Raw genomic sequence first — 12,388 nt, forward strand, 5'->3', positions numbered from 1 at the left:
CAGCATGCCGTACTTTAACCCTCTGGGTGCTCATTCGAGACCGGGGACACTTCCAAATTTTGGCATTGCCTTCCAGTTCGGCTTCATCTTGCACTCTGCAATTTGAAATACCAACAGTTTCAAAACGTTCACTGCCAGAACCAGACGAAAGAACTCCAAGCTTTGTGTTCCTGTGAGCTGCCTTGAGTGGGAGAGCACCAACCTCGAAAAGCTGAATTCAAACACCGTGTCGCCTCGAGCCAAAATACGAGACCCCTCCAAACTTCTGAAACAGCTTGATTGAGTACCACCAATTTGGCCATAGAAGGGTGTAAAACAATCGTCTGTGGCTTTGGCTCAAGCTTATCTTACTGTTCCCCCGACTTGAGGCACTCTCGCTCTGTAAAAGGTTACTTTTGGCTACAGGAGTATCACATTCTGTAACACTGTACGGAGTGTTTCTGCCGGTTTTCAAAATATGGTCATCGTCTTGGTGTGAAACAAAGCCAAGCTTCGGGAAACGGCCCCCGTGTACATTCTTAGAGGCAAGACAGCCAACAGCTTACAGAGGTTTTGAGTGATAGCCATCTTGCAGGGCAGTTCTTTTGTTCCACAGGGAAACCTCCTCTGTGCATGCCCTGTGGAACAACTTTGTACTTCAATAATTCCTATTTTCATTTTTTGTTTTGCTATTTTGCGTGGTTTAGGGCATTAGCGTCAATATGAATTTGTATATTCGTGAGCAAAACTATAATGTAATCCGAGGTACTGAACCTCAATGTTGCATTGATCTGTTCACATAAAATAATCAGATTTGTTTGTATTTCGCAAGTGACGATATCCATTTCCTTTGGCTATTTATAGCTGGATACGTACATGGCAATAAACCAGCGAGCAATCTTTTCTTGGTAATGCTTTCAAAGAGCAAATTTGGGGTGAAAAGTGAAAAGTGTCTTCCTGGATTTTAGTCAGACTAACAGCGCCCTTAACTTGTCCGGGGAAGCTTGCTCAAATTTGAGTGTGTAAAAAAGTGCCCTTTTACGGTTCACTCAATTCCAAAAAGATTTCTAACAGTTTTCGTACATTGAAGAAGAGTTAAAACATGCACGAAAAGTGATTCTGAGAAACTCTCGTTGCAATTTGGTACTTGCACTGCACTGCATTGATACTCGAGCCAGAATCTCGAGTCCTATTATACCGTGTATTCGGTACAGAGGCCTCGGCCAAGACCTTAGGTGGCCGTGCAGCCCTCAGAGTTTGTGAGGGCACGTGCCGAATGAATGCACATCTATAAACTCCTGCTTCATCATGCGGCGCGATCTTTTATGGGGCTACCGAAATGTGATCGTTGACACTAACCACCCGTGGAGTGGAGATAGGTACAGAGATAAATATGCTCGCTTGCCAGGGGTAATAACACCATAAGGAGCCCCTTTATAATCACCAAATGCGCTGTACACGGAGCGTGGTTTTGTTTATTATCGTTTTTATGACCGACTGGTCACATCTGCCGGAGACATCGTGCTAAAAAGTCCCTATGGTGGACTTTGCGACGAGTGATTTCGCATGTCAATGGAAGGTCGGGTGTAAGGAGCAGAGCTAAAGACTAAAATGTGCCCTCGACGGAGGAATATTGCGTGACTGCAAACTTTCCCCTGACAGTCAAGATAATCTTGTTACTGCGATGTCTAGAGGACTGAGACGAGGAAAATTTTCCTTCCCATGATGTGGTTATATCGTAGTATGACGTAAACAAATAAAAAATAATCCGTAGTTTGAATAACATGACAAATGGTATTATGAAATCAAATTCACGTTTTTTAAATGAAATTCAATAAGGGAATAAATAATTTCTATGATCAGGAGAATAGGTGAGGCCATTATCAAAGTCTAGACTCCTGAAGGTCTTGAAGTTTAAAACTAGCGAAGCACATACCTTTTTTATTCAGAGAGTCAAAGAAGTCAATAGCCTATAATTATGATCGATTTCTAACGATATTCCAGAATTTTACTCTCATTTTCCCGAACATCTCGTACATTTCATGGTCTGTTTCTTATATAAGTTGCCTAAAAGAGTCTCCTTCTGAGGACTTGGCGCGTCCACACACTCTTGACCAATCAGAATCGATTAAACTGTCTCCTATCCAGATGCCAGAGCGTGATTTACGCAGCGGGTATTATCACTTCTCAGCGGGCATTATCAGATGTTAATACACGGTCAAGTTGCACTTGGTAAATACGGAGACTGTCTGAGGTATTTATGAATACGCGTTTATGTATTAGGGCTTGGCTAAGTTATGGACCACGTGACTTAGGACGTCAATTCATATGAGTGGTACTAAACAAGGTCAAATTGGTGTTTCCCCTGCTGAAAGTTTGGAGGGGCCAGTGCAGTGTTACTTGTGATGCAGTTCTTTAAATGCTTCTTTAAGTTCCGTTCCAATTAATCAACCTACTTTTAAATTTTTTTTCTCATTTTAAGGCCATTTAGGAACTAGTTTGATTTTTTTGTACTGATCGATGCAAATTTGCATATTTATGAAGAAAGCGTGATGTCATCTAAGGCAGAAACCTCAGAGCTACAACCATTTCCGCACTATCTTACCGTCCCAAATTAAATTCATGATCCGTTGTTGGTGATGAAAGTGGGCCAATGGGCAAAGTGTTATCACAAGATTTTCATTCAGCAAATTTTGAGATGAAAATTCAGACAAATAGCTCCCAAAATGGACAGTGTGTATAAATGACTTCACACCACAGCTCCCTCAATTTGTCCGCGAGAGTAACCAAACTGAGAGGTAATATGTTTCTCTTCATAAAGTTGCGCAAATACTGCACGATAGCCCCCAAAATTCGCATCATGAACCCTTTTGAAGAACACTGCTGTGGTATGCATTTTCCAATTTCCCCTGAAAACAAACAGCTTTGCTTGATCACAACGCGTACAGCTGTCAAACATCAAAGTAAATAAACAGATTGCAAAAAGATTACGTGAGCAGCGTATCAGACAAACTATTGCAGGCCAAAGGGACAAAACAGACCTGCGATACTTCACGTGCATGACACCTGCAGACAACAGTCCTAAACTTTTCGCATTTCGGACACCTGTGCCCGTTTTTCATATTTTTCCTCAAGGAAACAGTAAAAAAGGTTGGTCGGGGCAAAACCCGTTCATTTGGAGATGTATCGCCATGTATCGCTGTAAAAAATAAAACTAATTGCATGCAAATTTCATTTTAACTAAGTCCGTAAACGTGGATTCACAGTACGGTGAATAATAGAGCTCTTAAAAGCATTCTAAGTTGACAAGTCTAAGACCGGATTTGCTTCGGAGACCGCAATTCTGACAAGTTGTAATGGGCAGTGCAAGCATGTTGTTGAGAAGAACCAGGTAAAGGATTATTGCAAAAATATGAAAAGGAGCAAAATTCGTCGAGGGATGCACAAGGGGATCACAGGCCTCAACTTAAAAACCAAATCGAGGAATATACATCAAAAAGCACTTACTTCTGACAAACAGCGGGTTACCGGTGGCTTTGTTGGATTTTATCGCCGTCCCCGAACACAGCATTTCCCCGGTCAGACATACATGATTAGCGTTTCCAAAGGCGGCACACCCTGCCCTATGCGAACTGCATATCTAAAGCCGGGAGGAAATGGAGGGAAAAGTCGTCAGTCATCGGCAAATCTGCGGAACAGTTCTGTCTGCGGCCAGTCTGTAAACGCACACAGGGCACGCCTGGCCAATTCCCCCCACGGTGCTCGTTTTGCGCGTGCACGGATTGTGAGTGATGTGATTGGTCTCAGAGCCGTCGAGCGCAGTGAGACCGCCCCTTCATAAAAGCGCGGGAACCATACGGAAAGTCCATTTTCTCACAGCAATGTGCGTTCGATGTGCACGGTTTATTGCTGAATCCTTTCAATTAGTCTTGTCGCGTCTGCGACTTAATTGTAACATTCACATTTCATCGGACTCGAGGTCTGTCAAATGGAAATCTAACCCACTGGAGCTCAACGTTGTTTTAACGTTGAACAATTGTTGAAACGACGTCACGACGTCGTTCAACCACCAGGAAGGATTTCTCTTGCATTTCTTTGTGACGCAATCTTATGGTCTATATTTACTTGCTCGTCTTTAGCCAGATTACTTTAGCCAGATGCTGAATGAGGCAACGTTACAAAACGGCAGCCAGGAATGTTGGTGCCACAAATATAATACATATGCAGCAAACAACAACGCAAATGATAGGCCTGCATGCCTCTCACTTTCTACCTGAGAAGCTGGCACGATGCCTCTTCGAGTGTTGGCGGAATAAGTAACTGTATATAGCATTACCAATCTATTTGTACGTGATCAGCCCACTCACCTGTGTGGTCACAATTATTTTAATTTAATTAGTAACCAATATTGTGCACCGCAGCAACCTCAGCCTTTCACAGGACCATCTTCGGGCTAACATTAAAGCTTTAGTCTATAGAATGTTGAACTTTGAATTGTTTGTATTTTTTTTTTGAATTTGAGGCAATTTCGTACAAGTTAAACACGTAGGCGACCATTTTAAAATTGGGAACTAAAAAAATTTTCATCCCTTGTTAGTTTGTGAGCAAAAATAACCCCCATCTATCGGTGCACAGCAGCCTCTGGCAGAGCGTGACTATCATAAAGCGATCAAGACGAAGTCAAGAAAGCAACCGAGTCCAACGTGACGAACCGGGGCAACTGTATCGTTACTTTTGCCGCCAACAGCTGACACGATTTACTTATGCGAAAGATGAATCGTTATGCACGTGCGCAAGCTCAAACTTTAAAGTCTTGGATAAAACGAAAACGTGCGCTGTGCACGCGCGTATGATTGAACACACACAGTGGCAAATTGAGTGGTAATCAGACTGCACACAGTGCGCAGGCACCCAGTTCTTTGAAATAGCGAGCGGAAGCTATATTTAGTAATATTTTTATGACTCTTGGAATCCGTTGTCGACGGTCGAGGGTAAGTTAAAATTACTCGACCACTGATTTCACGCTTCAATCAGGGCGCGGAAATTGTCCGCGGACCTTGGTTAGCGACAATCTTGATAGTATGCTCGAAGGTTTCGTTGTGGTGTGTTCAAACTGGAAATGTGAGTGGCTTTGGACTCACTGAACAAGTCTTTTTTCGATAATTTCTACATGTAGATAGCTTGGGTGACGCCATATTTCCCTTAACAGTCCACTCCTACGACCACTGTCCGTAGCACACATTATTCGTCCAACCTTTAGTCTTTATTAAGTTGTGTAAATTTTCAAAATTCACACATTTTAAAATGTTTTTTGAAAAGGTGCCAATCTGGGTGAGAGCAGGTTGCCGTGGGAGCGTACTGCTTGACGTATCGAGAACGAGGTTAGGTAGTTAGTTTTTGTGATTCTTAATCTAGCGCACTAGTAGCACTACGGCATCCAGGGCAAGTCTTATTGTCTTCTTGGCTACGGCTGTTTGCTGAGCGGCGCAAAGAGTTTAATAGTTATAAAACGACAGTCGTCAGACTTTTCATACCGCGATGTCAAAGATTGCAGATAAGACAGTTGCGCTGTACGATATAAATCCGAGGAAAAAACCTGCACCCTTCCTCTATAGGTGTACGAGAAAGATTAACCTAGTGCGAGTTTCCTCGGCCATCTTCCAGCATTCGAATACTTGGTCAGATCAAAACGCTGCTGTGGTTCTTTCGCCTAATCTGCCGTCTTTTCAGATAGAGTTGAGGCTGTCAGCTCTATCGAGGAATTTGCTTGTACGTTCCTTTAGGTCTCAGCGACGAGATTTAAATTAACAAGTACAAGTGAACAGTCATTGCACCCAAATACGTGGACTTTTTAGGGCAGGGGGCTGTGATACCAGGTTATGGAACAAAAGTCAAAATTATCATTTAGAATGCGAATTCCAAGTAATTGACACTGTTTATTTTAACCCAGTAGTTACAAATTAGGGCCGTTTTTTGTTTTGTTTTCTATAAGCCACACCCCTAGCCCCAGAATGTGAAAGTATCATATTAAAATCATATTGAATATCTAGATTTAGGGCTATCAGGGTCAACGAAAGTTTAAGGGTTACTAAGCGCACGTCGCTTAAGTATACTCTCGTAACGCAACCTCATCGTATCAGGCAATTCTAAGGGGGGGGGCGTCATAGCCGCTCTCCATTCTGTAGGCCTTATTAATTAAGGGAAGTATATGGGTCTCTGGTATAATGATTTATCGCTCCATGTTAAGGGCCCGGAAGAACACTCCTCCCTGACCAGCAAATTTCGAAGAATCTTCTAATAAGTAGACTGAAGGCCTGTCCTCTTAAGATGCACACATTAGGGAAACTCCTTGAAAGCGTCTACATCCTTTTGTTTGCTATGTGTGTTGCTGATTACGGTAGGTAGGCGCGTACACTACTTGCAATGAAGTAGACTCAAGTCAGTATTAAAGTAACAGCAGCGGATACCCCCCCAAGTTTAGGTTACTTTGAGTCTAACAACCAATCAACATAATGTATCTTTGGCATGTGACATTCAACGAGCAGAGGTGCCTAGTTTTCCTGTTGAAGCCTGGAATCGCTTTATATATATGGTATAAATTTTAAAGGCAGAATCGATAATATTCATGGTATAAAAGGCGGAAACATTCTCCATTCTTCTTAATGTAAGAACTTGTCCCAAACAGACATGTGTTGTCTTCGGCTTTACCAGTGGTAAAACCAAAGCAGGTTTGTTTTCTTTTAGCCAGAACCTCATTTCGTGGCTGCGGGTGATGCGGTCTGGAAACTGCCCAACATCAAAGATGGCGGACCGCAGAGGACAGTGGGAGACATGACGTAGTTTGCACTGGAGCTTGGTCAAGCAGAAGCCGGCAGAATGCTTCCGCTCCTGCGGAGGCTCTCCATGAATTTATCGCCATCTCGATTCCCAATTGGTCGGTGCTTGAGACAGTATAAATTCGGCGCTCTGTCTGGCACTTGCGTCGAATTTTTCTTGTCTCAATCCAAAACACAAGACTAGTGTCTGTCTTGATTTAAGGTTCCTTTTTTCCCGTAATTCTTTAATGTTGTGTGACGTTGGTAACGCCAATTAATCACTGGAGGCACGGTATTTTTAATTTTGGGAAGAATGCTGCCCCAAGTGTGTTGCACAATCCTTGTACTTTCACCCCTGAGGGGATTTCCTGCAAGCGATTGGCATTTATCATCATGCATGCCATCACCGTCCCACTTCGAACCCAAAATATCTTAACGAGCGATGCGTCAAACGCACGGCTGTATACGTATAGTCGCGCTCGGAATTAGGGACAACAACTTTTCAAGTGTGGCGTTTCGTGTACGCGATTTCAAACTGTTCGCACCGGTGTCAAGACAATGTGCCGGCAATTAAAAAAACGGACGTCATTGCAAATCCGATTAAAAAAATAATAACAAGTTGAGATACTGCAACTTGGTTAGTGGTTTGCGTATGTTAAATGACGTCATTCGCAGTGTCTTCAACTGTTTATGAACTTTTAATTTTGTTCTGTGAAACTCCCATTATTTTGGTTGGAAGAATTATCTGCTGCGAGCAGAACCAACCCCCTCATCGGTTGAAAAGAGCCGTGTCGGTCAGGAGTATTCATGTTGTTGGTAGCGATGCGACAGCAACACTTGCGTTTCCTCCTCGTTCGTGAACCAGCGCAGCAGCGATGCGCAGTTAGTACCAAAAGAGCCTCCGTAACCGTAGAAATAGCGCCCTCTCATGGTTCAGCCTGAGGCCCATAGTTGCTGGTCCCTATTTCGAGGGGAGTTTTCACAGAAAGCAAACCTTCGAATCTGCGTACCAGCGGCAGGCCGTTCGAAAAGTAAGACACTGGGTATGGCGTGTTCAGTGTATCTACAGATTACAGCCAATACCTTCAGCGTGCCCGAATGTGCACTCATGTTACAACAAAACACGGAATTATCCGTAGAGCATAATATTGTTGGAAAAATCCTTACTAAGAAGCTTGCGCGTCCATTTATCGCTCTAGTCTTAACTTGACTCGTTCGCGTTGAAGCTGAGTTACAGTAATTTGACCCGAGAGTATTTTAATGTAAATAAGACGCGTGTCACGTATCTCAGGCGTATCTGAAGACATTTGGAACACGATCTGTAAGATTCTTCCCGCTTTCCGAGATCATTACTGAATTTAATCATAACTTGTCATCGCCGGCATTGCGTTTTGCCTCGTCTAAGGTAGCCTTCAAGGATTCGACGAGCTAATTACAAGGAACCGAAAGTAAGACTAATACAGGTGCCCTAGGGCTTGTACAGGCAGGAACTTGTTTGCCAATGGTGAATGGCCGAATTGACTCTTGCATAATTGTCCTTTTTCAGGGTTTGGTCGAAAAGAGGTTGTATTAAGGGGACTCTTCTGATATTGTCAAGTAACGCAAAGAGTCCTCGCTTCCTGGAAGTGACCTTGTTTTGTTTTACGAGGCGGTTATATGCAGAGACATGAATCGTTGAAAAAAAAAGCAGCAACAGCAGGAACAGCAGCAGCAACAGCAAAAACAGCAGGAACAGCAGCAGCAACAACAGCAGCAGCAACAACAGCAGCAGGAACAGCAGCAGCAACAGCAACAACAGCAGGAACACCCGCAGCAACGGCAGCAACGGCAGCAACAGCAACAACAGCAGCAGCAAAAGCAACAACAGCAACAGCAGCAGCAACAGCAACAACAGCAGCAGCAACAGCAACAACAAAAACAGCAACAACAGCATCATTAACATCAGCAGCAGCAGCAAAAGCAACAACAGCAACAGCAGCAGCAACAGCAACAACAGCAGCAGCAACAGCAACAACAAAAACAGCAGCAACAGCATCATTAACATCAGCAGCAGCAGCAACAGCAAGAACAGCTGCAGCAACAGCAAAAAAGCAGCAACAACACCAGCAGCAGAAACAGCAACAACACCAGCAGCTGAAACAGCAACAGCATGCACAGCAGTTGCAGGAACAGCAGCAGCAACAATAGCATCATTAGCTGCAGCAGCAACAGCAGCAGGAACAGCAACAGCAACAATAGCAGCATTAGCTGCAGGCAGCAACAGCAGCAACAGAAGCAGCAATAACACCAGCAGCAGAAACAGCAATAGCAGCAGCAATAGCAACAGCAGAACAGCAGCAACAGCAACAGCAGCAACAAGACCAGCAACAACACAAGCAGCAGCAACAGCAGGAACAGCAGTATCAACAACAACAGCAGCAGGAGCAACAGCAGGAGCAGCAACAACATCAGCAACAGCAGCGATAGCAACAGCAGCGGTGGCAGAAGCAACAGCAACAACAGCAGTAGCAGCAACAAAGGCATAAGCAACAACAGCAGCAGAAACAACATCAGCAGTAACAACAGCAGCAAACAGCAGCAGGAATAACAGCAGCAGCAACAAGCAGCATCCACAGCAGCAGCAATAAGCAGCAACAGCAGCGATGGCAGCAGCAACAGCAACAACAGCAGTAGCAGCAACAACGGCATAAGCAACAACAGCAGCAGAAACAGCAGCAGCAACAGCAGCAGCGGCAACAACAGCAGTAGTGGCAACTGCAGCAATAGCAGCAGAAACAACAGCAGCATACATTGGTGTGCCTTCCACACCTTCGTGAGTTCGATGCTGGTTGGAATCAATCCCAAACAGTGCACCAGTGTTGATTTTGCTATTGGTTGAACGAGGTCTTTCTTATTCCAAAAAAAGTCTTCCTAGACTTATGCGCTCAGTTGTGAAGCTATTACGTTTGCTGAAGTCTGCCTGCCACTGAACAGCTTGAATATAAGCAGTAATCTTGTTAGTAATGTCGGAATGGAGTCCGGACTCGGACTGGAGTCCGGACTTGAGTCGAATTTTTTTGGACTCGTGACACGGCTCGGACTAGGGTCGCTTTGGACTCGGCTTGGCTCGGACTCGACTAGCGGCTGATTCAGACTACTAACCGGACTTGAATCAAGTCCATTCAAAACTGTTTATAACATTCAGAAATTTCATTGGTAAAACTGTCCACATCTCTCATCTGTTGTCAATAATTGCTGGCGATTCAGCAGAGTTGCCTGTCCAGTGCAGCGTAAAAACATTTTTCATGAAAGTTTGACTTGCTCACAGTTAATCTTGTTTTTGTGGCTTGCGCCTGACTAAATGAAACCGCGTAAAGTAATATGCAAAGTTGACTGGCGTCCTGTCCACCTTTTTATACACACGCAGGTACATAACAGGTACATGTTACTGTACATGCACCGCACATGCACTCATCACGTTTAGTCATTAAGTCATTACCCTCACTGTCAGTTCATCAAAACATAATCTGTTTTGGCTTAACAACAAGCAATCAAGAAGCAATCGGCCTTCGAAAAGCAAAATACAAATTATGTAGTAGCGTATGCACTGAGAAATTGGGAACAAGTTTGTGCGGCACCTTCGGAGCAAGCATCTTTCAAAATCAGTAGGCCTACTATACAGTCTACAAATAGGGCGCCGGTTATCTCGGTCCGTAATCAACTCGTTCCGAGTCAACTCGGAAATACTGTACTTACATTTCCTGTAGCCAATAGTCAATAACCTATAGCCAATAACCAGGCCTTTATGACCGAACTGACAAAAAACAGAGTATAACCGACGAAGTCGCGTCCAAGTGAAAAGCAATCAAATTTTCCAAGGGATGTACCGAGTTGATCTTTTTTTCAGACCTTGGATGTAGTTACTTATGTAAGTACTGATCCCGCTCGTCACATTTTGGGCTGAAACAGAAACTTTTGAATGAATCATGCGCGTGGCACAGCGGTGTATACCTTGTTGTTGTGTTGCCAAATAACCTTGATGTCCTTCAATTCAAATAAAATCTTAGGACTTGACAATATGGACTCGGACTTGGCTCCGACTCGGATTAGATGGACTCGACTCCATCACTGGATCTTGTCATTCCGCCTGAAATGTTTTGTACCGCGGACATTTTTTTTCTCATTAGCTTTCCAAGCTTCAATCCGTCTGTGTAAAATGTTTTAATTTGTCACAGCGATGAGGAGTACATGAATTGCTGCCATCTTGGCGTTTCCTGCAATCTCTGACGCGAAGACGACTGACATCGATTCGATTATCAGGATCAAATCTGAGGAATCGATGATGTTTTGGTGGGGCATCCGTGTGCCGGCCAGGGTCGATTCCTAATTACACGCTCTGGAGGTAATTAGATTGCGACCGAACGCATCCGCCGTCCCGCCCGAGCAACCAGAGGACAAACATCGCCCCAAAGCGAGTCGGGCTAATTCGATGTAACAAACCTAATGGCGACAATGCAGGAACGATCAATTACCAAGTACTTACAAAGTTAATAAATAACGCGCGAGTGGTGACATTTTTTTTTATCTGTAAGGATCGGCTTTGTTTCTCCCTCTTCCATTTCAGAGGATATTACCCATCAACCACCTCAATGAAAGTTCATGCCGGTCTCTAATTTGGTGGTTTGATTTCGGGACAGGCGTCCGGCAGCTGGTGATTAGATGGATGGGTCTGTATTTTCACGAGCTTTGTGATTCTTCCACAGATGTGAAATCGTCCAAGGAGGCTGTGGGAAGAAAGGAAGCGGTCCGTTTGGCTCCAGTATCAAGGAAGCAAGAGAGACACAGCACATGACGTCTGGCCCGCGGAACGCTGTGTCTGGGTGGGTGACAATGGCGTGCTGAACCATTGAAGACTGCGTTTGGCGCACATGCTCACGGTACAGTGAGGCTTCTTCAAGGTGGGGGGTGACATGGATTCGTTCGCCGCTCCGGGAGGAGAGTCCTCCAGCAGGGAGAACTCGACCTCGGATTACTCCTACGACTACTTCAGCGAGTTCGACTGGACGGTCCTGGGGCCGTCCACCGCCACCTACGCCGTCATCTTCCTTCTGGGATTGATAGGGAACGGCATGGTAATCTTCGCCGTTCACCGCTGCCGGCGCCTCCACACCGCCACCTGCCTGTTGCTTGCCAACCTAGCCCTGGCGGACCTCCTCTTAACCCTGCTCCTCGTCCCCACGAAGTTAGCTGTGGGAATTCTCAGCCACTGGCCGCTTGGTGAGGCAATGTGCCGCATCGTAGCCTTCGTCAACGCCTTATCCCCAACCTGCTCTATCTACACCATGGTGGTCATTGCACTTGAAAGGTAGGCTGCTTTCCGCCTTTTTGATTCCACGTGCCGATTGTTCATTATGCAGAAACTGTTCTTTCTTAAGGCGTAATTTAGCCATTGCGGTCCAATCTGTTGCAACTGCTTCATCCTTCCTATTTTTGTTGTCAAATTTGAAGAAAATTGTTTGCATCTTTAAAAACTACCGACAACACCAACTGAACAAACCAGTTTGGCATTCTAACTAACATCATGGCTTGATCCTTTTCAACTGACTACAAAATCG

The 12,388-nt window shown here is 44.5% G+C and overlaps 1 protein-coding gene and 1 long non-coding RNA gene across 6 annotated transcripts in view; one reads left to right on the forward strand and one right to left on the reverse strand.

Annotated features, from left to right (window-relative positions):
• The window catches only part of LOC147797114 (uncharacterized), a 69,005-nt gene that overhangs the window by 45,392 nt on the left and 11,225 nt on the right, over positions 1-12,388 (reverse strand). Inside the window, exon 2 of the long non-coding RNA XR_015427311.1 lies at positions 3,487-3,619. This is a non-coding gene — a long non-coding RNA (uncharacterized LOC147797114). The remainder of the gene's footprint in view (positions 1-3,486; positions 3,620-12,388) is intronic.
• LOC110977743 (QRFP-like peptide receptor) overlaps positions 1-12,388 on the forward strand; it is a 47,746-nt gene that overhangs the window by 10,777 nt on the left and 24,581 nt on the right. For all 5 annotated transcript variants that reach the window (XR_015427309.1, XM_022232150.2, XM_087143807.1 and 2 more), the window contains exon 2: positions 11,537-12,138. Coding sequence is in view for 4 of the 5 variants with exons in the window: in XM_022232150.2 (XP_022087842.2) it covers positions 11,744-12,138 (395 nt within the window). In the remaining variant the exon portion in view is untranslated. The remainder of the gene's footprint in view (positions 1-11,536; positions 12,139-12,388) is intronic.

Source organism: Acanthaster planci, linkage group LG12 (assembly GCF_054643075.1).
Source record: "Acanthaster planci isolate LZ-2023a linkage group LG12, COTS_SCS, whole genome shotgun sequence".
Lineage (NCBI taxonomy): Eukaryota > Metazoa > Echinodermata > Asteroidea > Valvatida > Acanthasteridae > Acanthaster > Acanthaster planci.